Source organism: Ammospiza nelsoni, chromosome 17 (assembly GCF_027579445.1).
Source record: "Ammospiza nelsoni isolate bAmmNel1 chromosome 17, bAmmNel1.pri, whole genome shotgun sequence".
NCBI classification, from domain to species: Eukaryota; Metazoa; Chordata; class Aves; order Passeriformes; family Passerellidae; genus Ammospiza; species Ammospiza nelsoni.
The window spans coordinates 1,027,775-1,044,456 of NC_080649.1; the positions used below are offsets into that span (position 1 = coordinate 1,027,775).

General features: G+C 66.1%; 1 protein-coding gene across 1 annotated transcript in view; it reads left to right on the forward strand.

Annotated features, from left to right (window-relative positions):
- Window positions 1-16,542, forward strand: part of CASKIN1 (CASK interacting protein 1) — a 31,426-nt gene extending 14,884 nt beyond the window's left edge. The window contains exons 3-20 of the mRNA XM_059484312.1: window positions 1,666-1,763; window positions 1,865-2,010; window positions 2,094-2,189; window positions 2,543-2,673; window positions 2,744-2,852; window positions 3,290-3,398; window positions 3,507-3,601; window positions 3,682-3,799; window positions 7,164-7,271; window positions 7,396-7,514; window positions 8,621-8,708; window positions 10,482-10,579; window positions 10,719-10,829; window positions 10,900-11,001; window positions 11,429-11,567; window positions 11,638-13,752; window positions 13,855-14,248; window positions 14,670-16,542. Coding sequence (XP_059340295.1) covers window positions 1,666-1,763; window positions 1,865-2,010; window positions 2,094-2,189; window positions 2,543-2,673; window positions 2,744-2,852; window positions 3,290-3,398; window positions 3,507-3,601; window positions 3,682-3,799; window positions 7,164-7,271; window positions 7,396-7,514; window positions 8,621-8,708; window positions 10,482-10,579; window positions 10,719-10,829; window positions 10,900-11,001; window positions 11,429-11,567; window positions 11,638-13,752; window positions 13,855-14,248; window positions 14,670-14,766 — 4,273 coding nt within the window. The 3' untranslated portion in view covers window positions 14,767-16,542. The remainder of the gene's footprint in view (window positions 1-1,665; window positions 1,764-1,864; window positions 2,011-2,093; window positions 2,190-2,542; window positions 2,674-2,743; window positions 2,853-3,289; window positions 3,399-3,506; window positions 3,602-3,681; window positions 3,800-7,163; window positions 7,272-7,395; window positions 7,515-8,620; window positions 8,709-10,481; window positions 10,580-10,718; window positions 10,830-10,899; window positions 11,002-11,428; window positions 11,568-11,637; window positions 13,753-13,854; window positions 14,249-14,669) is intronic.
- Window positions 16,543-16,682: the final 140 nt, after the last annotated feature.

Sequence of the window (16,682 nt, forward strand, 5' to 3'; positions counted from 1 at the left end):
CTCAGGCACTGCTCCTGGAAAGGATGCCTGGGATGCAGGCTGCAGCCTGGCTGTGCTCTGCTCTGTGTGAGCTCAGCCAACTCTGTGCCTCAGTTTCCCCATCCCGGCAGTGCTGCCTCGTTCCTGGCTGGGAGTGCTGTGGGTGAGCACCGTGCTGGTGTCCCTGCATGGATGACACTGTGCTGGTGTCCCCACATGGGTGAGCACCGCGCTGGTGTCCCCATGTGAGTGAGCACCGTGCTGGTGTCTCTGCATGTGTGACACTGTGCTGGTGTCTCTGCATGGGTGACACTGTACTGGTGTCCCCACGTTGGTGAGCACCGTGCTGGTGTCCCCGTGTCAGTGAGCACCGCGCTGGTGTCCCCATGTGAGTGAGCACCGTGCTGGTGTCTCTGCATGGGTGACACTGTGCTGGTGTCCCCACATTGGTGAGCACTGTGCTGGTGTCTCTGCATGGGTGACACTGTGCTGGTGTCCCCGTGTCAGTGAGCACCGTGCTGGTGTCTCTGCATGGGTGACACTATGCTGGTGTCCCCAAGCTGGTGAGCACCGTGCTGGTGTCCCCGTGTCAGTGAGCACCGTGCTGGTGTCCCGGTGCTGGCCCCGGTGCCCTGCTCCCCTGCTCGTGGCCGAGGTGCCCGGCTGGGCCAGGAGGTGCCCGAGGGAAGCCCCCGAGGCAGCCGCGGGCCAGGCTGCGATTTGCACCATCTTGAGCGGATCTGAGCAGGGCGCTGGAGCGGAAAATGTTGACATTTCCCAGGCAGACGTTGGGGATCGGCCTCCTGTGCAGGCTGTCTGCTCACATCGCCGCGCCCCGCTGGGGATGGCAGCCACAGCTCCTGGGCACCGCCGCGCCTGCAGCCTGCTTCCCGCGGGACCTGTCCCCTCAGCCTGGGGACGCAGGGCCAGGGGGATTGTCACCCACAGCCCCGTGGGCACTGGGGAACGGGGCCGGGGGGATTGTCACCCACACCTGCCCCTCGGGCACCGGGCAGCCACAGAGGTCAGCGTGTCCTGGGGGCTGCCATGCTCCGGCGGTGACACCGGGGTGGCCCTGGGGATGGGATGGGATGGGGATGCTGTGCACGGGATGGGGACGCTGTGCAGCAGCACGGTGGGTGCCAGCGCAGCCACACGGAGGAGGATGCCTCTGCCGGGAGCACAAGTAGGTCAGCTCCTGGCCTGCTTCCCAGGCGGGAGCCTCGGGAGCTGCCAGAGCAGAGGGGTGCGGGGCCGGGGGCTTTCCCCACCCCAGAGCTGGGCACGGCACCGGGCACGGCAGCGCTGCCATCTGTGCTCGTGGGGCCAGCCTGGGGGAAGTGGGTCACTGGGGAGGGGGCTCCCGGTACCCCCACCCTCCATGCCTGCCCTACCCTGCATGGCCCCACTGCTGGGGCCAGCCTGGGGGAAGTGGGTCACTGGGGAGGGGGCTCCCGGTACCCCCATCCTCTGTGCCTGCCCTGCCCAGAGGGGTCTCAGCATTGCCAGGCCTGCAGCAGCTCTCACCCCAAAGCCCACAGAGGGATAGGGGGTGGCTTTCCCGGGGACATGGAGGGCAGGGCAGCCCCGGGTGCTGCAGAGGGGCAGGTTTCAGGCTGCGGTGCTGGGCAGGGCTTGGCAGGGCTGTGAGGGGACAGTGGCCCCTGACACCAGCCCGCTCCCCAGGTTCTCAGCTCTGCACCATGCGGCACTTAACGGCAACACAGAGCTCATCTCGCTGCTGCTGGAGGCACAGGCTGCCGTGGACATCAAGGACAACAAAGGCGAGTCCCGGGTCCCCCGCCCCGTGCCCCTGCGGGCTCTGCCCGCTGCCTTGGCACATGGAAAGCTCACATGGGAGGCTCACGGCTTCCTGCCCCTGCAGGCATGAGGCCCCTGCACTACGCAGCCTGGCAGGGCAAGAAGGAGCCCATGAAGATGGTGCTGAAGGCAGGCTCCTCTGTGAACATCCCATCAGACGAGGGCCAGATCCCCCTGCACCTGGCGGCACAGCACGGGCACTACGATGTGGTACGGAGGGCACGGGGCTGGCAGGGGGGGGTGCCACCCCTCCAGCCCTGCCCTCACCAGGCCGGGGTCTTGCTTGTCCCCAGTCGGAGATGCTCCTGCAGCACCAGTCCAACCCCTGCATCATGGACAACTCGGGCAAGACGCCCCTGGACCTGGCATGCGAGTTTGGCCGGGTCGGGGTAAGTTCTCACGGGGATGGGTGTCCCCAGAGGAGGACTGGGGGGGAACAGGGGCACTCTGAGGTCTCTGAGAGGGAACAGGGGCACTCTGAGGGGTACAGGGGCGCTGTGAGTCCCGGGGCAGGACAGGGGCACTGTGAGATCCCTTGGGAGGGGGACAGGGGCACTGTGAGGTCCCGGGGCTGCTGGAGGGGCACAGGGATGGCCGGCACCGGGGCAGTTTGGTGCCAACACCATTGCAGGATAGCTCTGGCTGCTGGCAGGGGGAGGCAGGGGCCGGGGGCCGGGGGCTGCAGCCCGGGGGCGGCCGAGCCGCCCTTGCAGCCCTGCTCCGTCTGTGTTTGCTGAGCCAGGTGGTCCAACTGCTCCTGAACAGCAACATGTGCGCGGCGCTGCTGGAGCCCAAACCGGGGGACACCACCGACCCCAACGGCACCAGCCCGCTGCACCTGGCCGCCAAGAACGGCCACATCGACATCATCCGGTGCGTGCCGCGGGCAGGGGGGGCAGCACCCGCGCCCCCCGTGCCCCCCTGACCCCGCTGTGCCCCGCAGGCTCCTGCTGCAGGCTGGCATCGACATCAACCGGCAGACCAAGGCGGGCACGGCGCTGCACGAGGCCGCGCTCTGCGGCAAAACGGACGTGGTGCGGCTGCTGCTGGATGTAAGGGCCCCCCTCGGCACCCCCAGATGGCCCCAGGCACCCCCAACCCAGCCAGGAAGGGGTGACCCCACAGCTGGGGCTCAGAGCAGCCTGTGCAGCCCTCCCTGGGAGCAGAGCTGAGGGTCCTGGGGGGATGCACCAAGGCTCTGAGGGTCCTGGAAGGGATGCACCAAGGCTCTGAGGGTCCTGCAGGGGATGCACCAAGGCTCTGAGGGTCCTGCAGGGGATGCACCAAGGCTCTGAGGGTTCTGGAAGGGATGTACCAAGGCTCTGAGGGTCTTGGGGATGCGCACTGAGGGGTGAGGGTCGCAAGGGGGGTACACACGAAGGTCTGAGAGCTGTGCCCTCCAGCTGCTGGTCTGCTGGTGGCCTAGGGAGTCCCAGGGCTGGCAGGACGGGAACCAGCCTCCTCCCAATCCCTCTCGGTGCCATTGCAGAGCGGGATCAACGCCCACGTCAGGAACACCTACAACCAGACGGCTCTGGACATCGTCAACCAGTTCACCACCAGCCAGGCCGGCAAGGAGATCAAGCAGATGCTGCGGGGTAGGGGGTTGGAGGGCACACGGCGGCCGCGCTGGCACAGGGACGCCGGGCTGGGGGTGCCAACCCCCGTGGGGCGCGCGGCCGCTGACGCCCCCGTTCCGTCCACAGACGCCTCCGCAGCCCTGCAGGTCCGGGCCGTCAAGGATTACTGCAACAACTACGACCTGACCAGCCTGAACGTGAAAGCCGGGGACGTCATCACCGTGAGTGCGGCCGGGGGGGCCGGGGACGGCGCGGTGGCAGTGCCAGCCCCCGGCCCGGCCCTGACCTGGCACGCCCACAGGTGCTGGAGCAGCACGCGGACGGGCGATGGAAGGGCTGCATCCACGACAACCGCACCGGCAACGACCGCGTGGGATACTTCCCCTCCAGCCTCGTGGAGGCCATAAGCAAACGAACAGGCAAATAACCCCCCCTAGACCCCCAGCCCCGGGGAGCCCGTCCTGGCTTGGTGGGGACCGGGCTGTGGGGCTGCAGCGGTGAGGGCAAAGAGGGGTGATGCCCCTCATGCATGTGGGGTTGGTGTCCCCGCCATGGGCATGGGGATGGCGCCCAAAGTGTGTGGGGTCAGTGTCCCCATGGTGCCTGTGGGGCTGGCGCTCCCATCCAGTGTGCAGGGTCCGTGTTGCTGTGGTGTCTGTGGGGTTGGTGCTGGCAGCCCTGGGGTGTTTGGGGTCAGCCCTGGCTGCCCTTGGGCTGGGGGAGGCGTTTGAGGTGCTGGGAGGTTGGTGCATGAGGAGACCCAGGGTGCCACTGAGGTTTGGGGGGACGGGCACAGCAGTGGGGTGGCAGGAGCTGGTGCTCAGGGTCTGTGCAGAGGCTGGGCACACAGAGAGCGCCTTTCCAGCCAGGGCCATCTCAGGGATCGGCCCCTGCTCCCCTGCCCTGTGGCTGCCTGTTCCCATCCCCATTGCCATCGTCATCCCTTTAGGCTCCTGGGGGCGTCTGCAGCCCCCTGGGCTGTGCCCTCTGCCAGGAGAGTCCCAATGGGGCTGGTGCCTCTGCAGGCAGCACTGAAAGGCCCCACATCAACCATCTCACCCCTGCCCTGGGACTGGATCCTGGGGGCAGCCACACCATGGGGCCATGGGCAGGGAATGGTGGCACTTGAGCAGTGTCTCAGGAGCCCGGCAGCACAAGTGGCTGCTGGACAACCCACAGCATCTCTGGAGGCACCTGGCGCTGGACAGGCAGGGTCAGAGCCACCCTCCAGGTGTGGGTCGTGTGCCAGTAGCAGAGATGCCATCCGTGACTCCTGGGCTGTGCTCTGTGGCTCCTGGGCTGCAGCTGGCCCACGGCAGTGCCAGCCAGGCTGTAGGTTCTGTACCCACCCCACTGGTGGCAGCAGTGTGGGGTGCAGGCGCTGTGTCACAGCTCACCCTGGACATGGGGGTGGCAGTGCTGCGGCCCCAGCCCGGCCCTGCCTGCAGCCCCACAGCCCTGGGATGGCCCTGCAGGGAGCAGGACCCTCAGCCTGGCTGTGAGAGCCCGTGAGCTGACCCTGGGGCTGTCCCAGGGATGCGTCCGTGCCCTGTGCTGGGCTGTGCCTGTGCTGAGCTCCCGCTGCTGCTCCTCAGCTCTGCTCCGCATCACCTGGGTCCCGGTTCTGGCTTCTCCACGTCCCTTTGGTCGCATTTTTGATTTGCTGCCTTCTCCTCCCTTTCTTTAATTTTCTTTTATTTCCTTTCCTTTTTTTTTTTTTTTTTCTTTTTTGGCGGCACTGAACGTGCCTCTATTATTTTGATTCTTTTCATTTTGTCTCTTGTTATGTTTTATTATCAGGTTCATGGGAGACTGTAACAATCCCCCAACACTTCCAAAAGATCCCGCTCCCGGCTTACGGGGCTGCTGTGCTAAACGGTGACGCCTCGTCCCATCCGTTCCATTCCCTGCCTCCACCTCCACCTCCACCACCACATTCCCATCAGACTCTTTTCAGTTCCTTTGGCTATCACAGGCTCTCCCCTAGCAGTGCCGACGAGCCGCGTTACGGACAAGGTAGTTCACCGCTCGCTTCGTGCTCTCCATGGATTTTCCTTTCTTTCCCTCTAAAGCGTGTGTCGAGTCCTTTCTCTCTGCTCGGCCTCTCGCCCCCACGGGGGCTGCAGGGGTGTGTGTGTGTGCATGCAGCGTGTGCATGCGCGTGCATGCGTGCAGCGGGGGCAGCGGGGGCACTCGGGTGGCACACACTGCCACTGCTCCCTCCACACCTGCTCCAGGGCTGCTGGCACAGCCCAAGGCACAGCCACCCTCCCCACCCCGGTGTCCCCGTGCTCCTTTCCGGGTGCATGGGCACCCCCAAAGCACTCACGGCCCTGTGCCAGGCAGGGCTGGCAGCGCAGTGCCACCTCTCAGTGTCACATCTCAGTGCCACGGGCTCAGGGACCCTCTGCTGGCCACAGGCTCCCTGCAGGGCCCAGCTCTGAGCAGGTCCTGGCTGTGCACGCAGAGCTGGAAGGGCTTTCCCAGGGGATGCCCTCGGGGCTGGCTCAGCGCAGGCAGAGCCCAGGTGAGCCCTGGGGACCGTCCCCAGGACACAGGCAGGTGACAGATGCTGCAGGGCTGTGCGTCAGGAGCACCCAGGAGCAGGGATTGCAGGGGTTCTGTCCTCTGTGGCTGGGGCCAGGGCTCTTTGCACATGCCCCGGTGGCAGTGCCTAAGGAGGTTGTGTTGGGGGGCACTGGGTGGCTCTGCTGGCACTGGGGACAAGGGAGCACTTCTTTGCCCTGGGGCTTTCTCTCCTGCTGGGATCACATGGAGCTGCACTAGGCCAGACTCCTCTTGGTGTGACCGTGGCATGTGCAGCTCAGGGATGTCCCAGCCTGACTTGGTGAGGCTGTTTGTCCCTGCTATGCTCCTTCAGTGACTTTATCACCTGGTACCACCTGTCCCCTGCTATGGCTGGTGCTGTTGGAGCGAGCAGCTCCATGAACAGAACTGGCCTGGTTGGCAGTGGGGTGACAATGTCCCACAGCTGGTGGCGGGGTGGCAGTGCCCCATGGCTGGCAGGACAGTGGTGGGGCCGTGGTGGGGCCGTGGCAGCACTGGCCCTGTAGGGCTGTTGTCCATCTCACCTGATGCTGTTTTCCCCCTGCACTCGGAGCTGGCTGTCCCTGGTGCAAGTGGGACCTGGCAGAGGTGGCCAGCACAGGGAGCTGGTGAGGAGCCATGCCCTGCCCCAGAGGAGGACCAGGTCCTTTCATCCACTGCTGTGTCCCCTGTGTGTCACCTGGGTTTCAGCACCCAGTGTCCCCACAGATGGGTGCAGGCAGCTGCAGGGACATGGCCAGCACGGCCTGGGACAGGGGACAGTGGGGTGGGAACCTTGGTCCCCACTGCCTGAGTTTGCCCAGCTCCCTTTGCTCCCTGCACTGGTCATGTCCCCATCCTGTCCTGTGAAGGGATGGCACAGTCCCTGTCCCTTGTCCAGGCTCTGCCAGGGCACTGGATCACCCCACCATGGGTCTGTCCTGGCTGGCAGTGAGGAGGGGATGCTCTGCCGATGGAGCCCAGGACAGGTCACTGTCACCTCTGCCAGCTTGGGGTGGGACAGGGCCCTAGGATGGCTCTGGCATCCCTGGGCATGGATACAGCCGGGGTCCCCACACCTTCCCTGTGGGGCTGTTCCCACCCCATCCCTGTGGGGCTGTTCCCACGTGCAGCAGTGCCAGTCCCGGGGCCGTGGTCACCTCCCCGTGCCACAGCCGTGCGAGGCGGGCACAGTGCCACACACCTGACAGCCGCTCTCTCCGCTCTGCCACCAAGGGTCCCGCGGGGCCGACATGAGCCCGTCCCACCTGTCCCCGTCGCAGGGCGGATCGGCCACGGCAGCGCCCGCCGAGGAGATCTGGGTGCTGCGGAAACCCTTCGCAGGTACGGCACTGGTGGGATGTGCGGCGCGTGCCAGGACGCGGCGGAGGCTCCGTGGGGCACTGCCATGCCGTGGTGTCCCTAAGAGCGGGGCACAGAGCCGTGACAGCCTCTCCCCTGTGTGCAGGTGGTGACCGCAGCAGCCTGGGCAGCACGGGCAGCGTGGCCTCGGCGCGCAGCTCGGGGAGCGGGCAGAGCGCGGGCAGCGGGGCGCACGCCCTGCACGCCGGCTCCGAGGGTGTCAAGGTAAGGAGAGCCCCGAGGCGGCCGTGCCAGCTGCTGCTGGCCGCACTGTGCAGCGTCTGCTGCCTGCCTGACCTCAGCTGGTGCTTGATAGGGTGCTGTGCAGTGTCATCGATACCTGTGTGCCACCAGCTACGCTGTCACCAACAGCGGCCACCAGCGTGTCCCCTCCAGCTGGCACCTGAGTGCTGCCTGGGCAACCTGGGCTCAGGCCCTGCAAAACATTCCACAGGTCCATGGGGGCTGCTGTGCCATGTCTCTGCTGCCACTCGCAGGGGCCTCTGCACCATGCTCTGTTCTGCACACACTGCTGCCACCAGCCTGGCACACTGCCACCATGCACTGCCGCCACCAGCCTGGCACACTGCAACCAGCACCATGCACTGCCACCACCAACATGGCACACTGCTACCATGCACTGCTGCCACCATCCTGGCACACTGCCACCAGTGCACTGCTGCCCCTGGCATAGCACACTGCAACCAGCACCATCCACTGCTGCCATTGGAATGGTACACTGCCACCAGTGCACTGCTGCCACCAACATGGCACACTGCCACCATACACTGCTGCCACCATGGCTGCACACTGCCCTGCACGCCGCCCTGCCACCACTGCCACAACAGCCCTGCAGTGCCCCTGGGCTGTCCCATTCCCTGGCGATGGCACCTGCCAGCCCGCCGACCCCAGCACCCGCCAGCCCACATCCCCTGGCACCCTGCCTGCCGTGCCCACACCCCAGCGCGTGCCACGCTGCCAGCCACGGGGGCTCCGTCCTGCGGGCACAGGGACCCCCAGCCCGTGCCGGCAGCCCGGGCTGGGCCTGTGCCAGGCTGGCTTTGGGGTGCGGCGGTGCCGTGGGCTCTGCTGCCGGCAAAGCACCATCTGCTGCTCCCGCTCTCCCCGCTGCCGCCGAAATCTGCTGCAACCCTCCCTGCCCACCCTCGCCCGAGCTGGCAGCACCCGCAGCACCCGCAGCACCCGCAGCACCCACGGCACCCGCGACACCGGCGACACCCGCGACACCGGCGACACGCAGCCCCGGCCCGCCGGCCCCCTCCGCCCGCCTCACTGTGCCTGCTCTCCCCCCTTGCCGGGGTGTTTTTCAGCTGCTGGCAACGGTCCTTTCCCAGAAGGCTTCTGCGCAAGAGTGTGCCGTGGGCGATGGGCCGGCCAAGGCGCAGGACATCCCCGCAGGTGCGTGCTGCGGCCGCCCGGCTGCCGGAGCAGGAGGAGCCCTGGCCGTGCCGTGGATCCAGGGATTTGTCTTTTTTTTTATTGCCACGGCACCCGTCGCCAGAAGAAAAACGTGTGGGTAAAAAATGACTCTGTCGCCTTTCGGCTGCTGCCAGGCCTTCTCCTGCCTCGGTTAGTGGGGGCCCGTGGGGGGCGGGGGGCGGCGCGGGGCGGGCAGGGGGGGCACCGCTGCTCCCCGGCCCCTTCCCTTCCCGGGCCCCCCGCCAGCCCTGCTGGAGCCCGAGCGGGGTCACCCCCGGCCCGGCACCGCCACCGCGCTGGGGGGCTGCGGGAGCACGGCCGCGCCACCGGGGTGCCCACGCCACGGGAGTGGCACCGACCGGGGAGCGGGGGGACAGACGGGAGAGGCACACGTGGGCGTGGGCGTGGGGGGACGCCCAGAGCTGCCCGGGCCGCGGGCAGGGAGAGGCGGGCAGGGGGATGCGCTCACGGGAGGGGGCGCGCACATGGAGGGCGGGGGGCACGCGGGGAGGGGGCGCAGACGTTGCTAGGGAGAGGGGGAAACGCTGGAGCCATGCAGACGCAAGTGGGATGCAGACGGGAGGGAGATGCACACGGCAGAGGGATGCACATGTGAGGAGGATGCCCACGCGAGAGGGATGCAGATGCCCGAAGGATGCACACACAGGGGGGATGCAAACACGGGGAGGATGCACACGCACACACAAACACACACACACACACACACACACACACACACACACAGGGGGGATGCACACACAGAGGGGATGCACACACAGAGGGGATGCACACACAGGAGGGATGCACACACAGGGGGGATGCACACGCACGCACACACACACACACAGGGGGGATGCACACACAGAGGGGATGCACACGCAGGAGGGATGCACACACAGGAGGGATGCACACACAGGGGGGATGCACACACAGGGGGGATGCACACGCACACACACACAAACACACACACACACACACACACACACAGGGGGGATGCACACACAGGAGGGATGCACACACAGGGGGGATGCACACGCACACACACACAAACACACACACACACACACACACACGGGGGGATGCACACACAGGAGGGATGCACACACAGGGGGGATGCAAACACGGGAGGATGCACACGCACACACAAACACACACACACATGGGGGATGCACACACATGGGGGATGCACACACAGGGGAGATGCACACACAGGAGGGATGCACACACACACAGGGGGGATGCACACACACATGGAAGATGCAGTTGCTGGCGTGCGGGAAGGGGCTTCCCTTGTACATCCTGATCAGAAACATAAAGGAAAAATTTCAGGGCAGCCCTCCTTACCCTGGAGGGATGCCCGTGGGAGAGCCCAAGGGATGAGCAGCTCCTGCGAGCCTGCCTGGCGGGTGGCAAGGCCAGAGGAGTAGGACCAGAGGATTTTGGGCACAAGAGCCCCTCTGGCTGCTGCCTGGGCTCCACGGACACTGGCTCTGGGGGACAGGTCTGGCTGGGTCCCACTGCTCAGGGCTGTGCAGGGTGCAGCAGCTCTCCTGCCCCTCCCCGAGGAGCAGCACCCTGCTCGGGGCACCGCGGGTGCTCCGGGCTGCTGTGCTGGGCTGGGTGTCCTGTGTGCCCTCCTGTGCCTGCCTTGGCCCTGCCAGCCCGGGGCTGTGGCACCTGCCCAGGCCAGGGCTCGGCTCTCCCTTCCCTCGGCCGGAGCCGGGGCCGCGCTGACCGCCGCCCCTCCGGCAGGTTCGTCGCGGTCGCAGAGCGTGGCCAGCTCCCCCTACGCCCCCCAGCCCCCCGCCGAGCCCCAGCTGAAGAAAATGGAGCCTCCATCAGAGGGGAAGGTGAGCAGGGAGCGCTGGGTGCCGTGGGGAGCGTGGGGTGGGGACGGCTTGGGGGACAGGGGCAGCAGTGGCGGGTCCCCATCCCCAGGGCGGGTCCCCATCCCCAGAGCTGCCCCATCCATCTGTCCCCTCTCCGCAGAGCTCGGAGGCCGTGTACCAGTGGCTCTGCAAGTTCCAGCTGCAGCTCTACGCTCCCAACTTCATCAACGCCGGCTACGACATCACCACCATCAGCAGGATGACGCCGGAGGTGGGGCCGGGGGCGGTGGGAGGGAGGCGCGGCCGGAGCAGGGCGGCACTGACCCCCCTCTCTGCCCCAGGACCTCACGGCCATCGGGGTCACCAAGCCGGGCCACAGGAAGAAGATCGCCTCCGAGATCAACAACCTCAGCATCCCCGAGTGGCTGCCCGAGTACAAACCGGTGAGGGCCGTGCGGGGCCAGGGGGACAGAAGCCACAGCCATGGTGGCAACGAGTCCCGTCCTGTCTTTCGGGGGAGGGTGACACTGGACAAGGGTGGAGCTGGCTCCATGGTCCCAGAGCTGCCCATGTTCCGTCCCGGCAGCTCCCCAGGGCCCATCAGGCTGCTGCCAGTTGTCCTCCCTGTGGATGTGGCACTGTGACACCCCTCCTGCCCCAATGTCTGGGCACAGTGAGAGGCTTCCCATGGGAACAGGGCTGGCAATGGGCCAGGATGCTTGTGGGGCACAGGGACAGCACAGGGACAGGGAGAGTCCCCTGGGGCTGTGATCCCTGAGCAAGATGGGCTCTCCTGTGTGCCGCGGGTGCCTGGGTGGCAGGGCCAGACCCTGCTGCCAGCTCCTGATCCATGCCCTGCCCCCTCCCCAGGCCAACCTGGCGCTGTGGCTCTCCATGATCGGCCTGTCCCAGTACTACAAGGTGCTGGTGGAGAACGGCTACGAGAACATCGACTTCATCACCGACATCACCTGGGAGGACCTGCAGGAGATCGGCATCACCAAGCTGGGTAAGGCCCCGCGCGCGGCGCTGCCCATGGTGCCCTTGGCGGTGACGCTGATGGCATGTGCCGCCCGCAGGCCACCAGAAGAAGCTGATGCTGGCGGTGAAGAAGCTGGCGGAGCTGCAGCGCGCCGAGCTGGGCAAGTACGAGCCGGGCACGCTGAAGAGGAAGGCGTCGGGGCCGAGCCCAGAGGTGCTGGCCATCGAGTCCCCGCCGCCGGAGCCGCCCGAGTGCCAGTCGCCCAAGATGACCACGTTCCAGGACAGCGAGCTCAGCAGCGAGCTGCAGGTGGCCATAACGGGCGAAGGCCCCGAGGAGCCCCCCGAGAAGGCGCCGAACCCCGCGGGCCCCGCTTACCGCTCGCCGCCGGGGCTGGGCGGCCGCGCCCGGGGGATGAGCAGCTCGCAGGAGCTGCTGGGGGACGGCCCGCGGGGCCCGCCCGCCGCCGCCATCTCCAAGAGCCAGGAGTACCTGGCCGAGGGGGCCGGGGAGAGCCCCCCTGCGCCGGCCAAGGAGAGCCGCCCGCCCCGGCACGGGCACCCCGTGAAGCGCGCCAGCGTGCCCCCGGTGCCCGGCAAGCCCCGGCAGCCCTTCCCCGCCTCTGCCGGGCAGCTGACGCCGCCGCAGACCCCCGGCAAGGCGCGGCCCTCGTCCCCGCAAGGCCCGGCGGCCCCGCACGCCACGGCCAAGGTGAAGCCCACCCCGCAGCTGCTGCCGCCCGGCGAGCGCCCGGCCTCGCCCCGCTCGCTGCCCCAGTCGCCCACGCACCGCGGCTTCGCCTACGTCCTGCCGCAGCCCGCCGAGGGCGAGGCGGCGCCGCCGGGGGTGCCCGTGCTGCCCGTCTCGGTGCCCGTGCTGTGCCTGCCGCCCGCGGGCGAGGGCGAGGAGGAGCCGGGCAGGCCGAAGAAGCGGGCGCACAGCCTGAACCGCTACGCCGCCTCCGACAGCGAGCAGGAGCGGGACGAGCTGCTGGTGCCGGACGCGGGGCCCTACGCCACCGTGCAGCGCCGCGTGGGCCGCAGCCACTCGGTGCGGGCCCCCGCCGGCGGCGACAAGAACGTCAACCGCAGCCAGTCCTTCGCCGTCCGGCCCAAGAAGAAGGGACCCCCGCCGCCCCCTCCCAAGCGCTCCAGCTCCGCCATCTCCAGCGCCGGCATGGCCGAGGACTTCCCCAAGGAGGGTGAGGGCGAGGCGGCCGTGGGAGCCCCGAGCGCCGAGGGCGAGGGCCGCCGGGAGCAGCGGCGGGCGAGCGACCTGGGCGGCAGCGTGGACACGGGCAGCGCCGGCAGCGTGCGCAGCATCGCGGCCATGCTGGAGATGTCGTCCATCGGCGGCGGGGCCCGCGCCCTGGCGCTGCAGAAGCCGCACGTGGCAGCCGGGCCGGGGCCGGCGCCGGCCAAGGCGCCCGAGGGTTACTACCTACAGCCCGGGCCGCCGCCGGGCAGCCCCGACCGCGCCCGCGTGGCCACCGTGCTGGCCACCGTCAAGCACAAGGAGGCCATCGGGCTGGACGGGGAGGTGGTGAACCGGCGCCGGACCATCAGCGGCCCCGTCACCGGGCTGGTGGCAGCCGCCCGCCGAGAGCGCGCCGACAGCGTGCGGTCGGAGGCGGCCGCCGACGGCCCCGGCGAGCGGCTGCGGGTGGAACGCGGCGGCTCCCCCGACGGCATCCCCTTCGCCGAGGACGGCACCCTCACCATCAAGCAGCGGCCGCGGCCCCTGGGGCCGGCCCGCGGGGAGACGGGCGAGGGGCTGTCCCCGGCCCACCGCCACGGGGACCTGGCCAAGGTGGAGGCCAGCGCCACGCTCAAGCGGCGGATCCGGGCCAGGCAGAGCCAGCAGGACGGCGTCCGCTTCGTCCTCACCGAGTCCGACACCGTCAAGCGCCGGCCCAAAGCCAAGGACAAGGAGCCGGCGCTGGAGCCGACCACGCTCGCCGTGTACCAGAACGGCACCGGCACCGTGAAGCGGCGGCCGGCCTCGGAGCTGAGCGGGGCCGAACCGCCGCCCACCCCGCCGCCCGCCGCCCGCCCCGACGGCCCCGAGTTCGCCCCGCCGCCCGCGGAGCCCAAGAAGCCCTTCAAACCGCCGGTGTCTCCCAAGCCCGTGCTGACGCAGCCGCCGCAGAAGATGCCCGGCCCGCCCGTGCCCGTCCCCAAAAAGGTGCCCATCCCGAGCCCCGGCAGCCCAGGTAGGTGCCCCGCCAGCCCCCGGGACGGGCGCTCCGCGGGGCGGACGCCGGGGGTCGCAGCCGGCCCCGCCGCCCTCCTGCCCCTCTCCTTTCTCTCCGCAGAGGTGAAGCGGGTCCATGGCACGCCGCCCCCCGTGTCCCCCAAGCCCACGCCGCCCCCCACGGCGCCCAAGCCCCCCAAGCCCCACGCCGCCATCCAGTCGGTGAGCGCCAGCTCCACGCCGGCGCCGTCGCCAGCCCGGCAGCTGAGCCCCGCGGGCAAGCCCTCGAGCACGCCGCCCTCGCTCTGCTCCAGCCCCGCCAAGCCCCTGTCGCCCGGCGCGCAGCCCCAGCAGGTGCCCGTGAAGCCGCCCCGCTCCACCATCGCCAGCCCGTCCGTGGACAGCGGCGGCCCCGAGCTGGCGCAGCAGAAGCTGGAGGAGACGAGCGCGTCCCTGGCGGCCGCGCTGCAGGCCGTGGAGGAGAAGATCAAGCAGGAGGACAGTCAGGCGGCAGAGTAAGGGGGTGCAGGGGTGGGTTGTGGGCCCCAGGAGGGTGTGAGGCCACTCGGTGCCACCGAGCACAGCAAGCCATAAGGAGCATGCACAGGGATCAGGCTGTGACACCACGGTGGGAGTGAGGTGGTGCTGGGGGACACCGGTGGGGCACCAGGGGACCCTGGCTGGAACTGCCCTGGGGAGGTGACACTGAAGGTCATCTGGCGCAGCATCGGCAAGGGTGGCATGTGGGTGCCCTGGGGCCTACCTTGGAGAGGGGACACAGGAGACATGGAGGTTGAACACTGTGCCACGGCACTGGGAACACAGTGCTGGGCGCCGCAGCACAAAGGGGCAGGAGGGCCGTGCCATGGGGCCCAGGGGACTTGTGCCCTGTCCCCATACCATGCCCTGCCCCGACCCGTCTCTGTCACTCTCCAGCTCGGCCGTGGAGTCGAAGAGCACCGTGAGCATCCTGGACGACATCGGCAGCATGTTCGACGACCTGGCGGACCAGCTGGATGCCATGCTGGAGTGAGTGAGGGGCGCCAGGGCCCCGAGAACCTCAGGGCTTATGTGGGCACAAGGGCACAACGATCCACGACCCCCCGGCCCCACCGCCCTCCCCCCGTCCCCTTTGTACAGCCGTCCCCTCCCGGACATCCCGTCCCTCGGGGTTTGCACAAAGAAGAAGATACCTCAGGATTGTGCTCACGGACTCGGCGCCGGCTCCGGCAGGACTCCCTTTTGCAGAAGCAAAAAACAAACGAACAAAAAACACAGAAATAAAACCCAACAGAAGAAACAAAGCAACACAAAGCTCCGGACCGGGGCTCGGGGGGCTCGGGGCTGACCCTGGCAGCCGTGGTGCCGCGGGTCACCGCCGCCCGAATGTAGCACAAGCCCTGCCCGGCGCGGTGGCTCCGCCGGCCGCGTGTCACCGACGGCGTTTGCTGGTGGCGGGGCCGGGCGGGCAAATGCACTTGGGTTTCTTTGCTCCGTTTTTAATTTTGATTTTTAAACTTTGTTTTCTTTCTCGGTCGGCGTTGGCGGGGGCGGCAAGGCTGGCGGTGGCCCTGGGGGCAGCGGGACGTGCCCCTGCCCGGCCCCTCCCCACCTGGGGACAGGACGGTGATAAGCTATTAAAAAAAAAAAGTATTAATTTATTGGAGGGGAAAAAAAAAATTAAAAAAAAAGGATATAAAGCAGATTTCCCCCAACCCCAAAATAATAAAGAAGAAATAAACTTTAACAAATATATATTTAAAAGATTTAAAAATATTAGCAATTATATATAAAGCAGTTTAAAAGAAATCAAGAGAAAAATGGATTTTAGCTTGAGAAAAACTATTAGATTATACTAAGCTGTGTGTCTTGTGGCAAACTCATTCTAAGAGTAGCACAATATTTACCTTTTCTCTGGGTGGAAGGTACGTGCAAGCGGTTCTGGTCGGGTTTTCCGTTGGGATTCAGTGTCGCGTCTTTCTTTTTCCACCGTTACGAACTCAAAGGATGTGCCTTGTTTTATGGAGGTTTTTGTTAATTCTTACACCGGAGGTGTTTCATTTCCTTTGGAGTGTCTTCAGGGTTTGGTTCGGTTTCTTTTCCTCGCTTTTGCTGTCGGTCTGTGTCTGGGTGCGTGTGGGTGTGCGTGGGTGTGCACGCGGGGTGCGTGTGCCCGGCGTGTCCCGCGGGATGCGCCGCTGTATATTCCTGTACAAACTGGAGTTGGAGTCTGGTTCAGTCGCTTGAGTCCTGATGAATGCATTTTTTGCTTGTGGTTTCCAAACAGAAGTGTTGCTGTTCCTTTCTTTCTCTCGAGACGTGGAGTGGTCTCTCCCTCCTTCCCTCTCCCCCCCTGCCCTGTCTCCCCCCGTCTCTCCTGTTGTGGTCGCTGATCCAGATGTGTTTGGCACAACTTTGAAATTTCTTTTGAAAAAAACAAAAAACCAACAAAACACAAAAAAAAAAGACTTTAAAAATAATTTAAAAAAATAAATAAATCACCCGCCTGAAATTATCTGTTGAAAAGAAAAAAAAATATGTATCTAAAAAAAAATCCATAAAGTTCTACATGATGGATATATACATATATATATTTTTTATGATTAAGTTATGGACTCTGTATCGTATCCCATCTGTCCAGCTCTGCATCTTGGTGCTGCTCCCTGCTCTTCTGTGCTTAGATTTCACCTCTACTCGTCTTTATTCTTCCTATTCTGAATTGTAGATGGCTCGTGGTGCTGTGAAGACGTTTGCTCCTATACCAAGTCTGGCAACAAATATTTAAACAAAAATAAAAAAATAAAACCCCTGCCGGGCTGCCACCACTGTTTGTGTCCCCAAACCTTCCTGAGTCCTCGTGGCGTGCTGGGTGTTTGTGCTGCACAGTCTGAGGGCACCCCTGGGTGTCTCTGTGGGGTGCTGGGGCCTGGCTGGGAGCTGTTCCCTGTG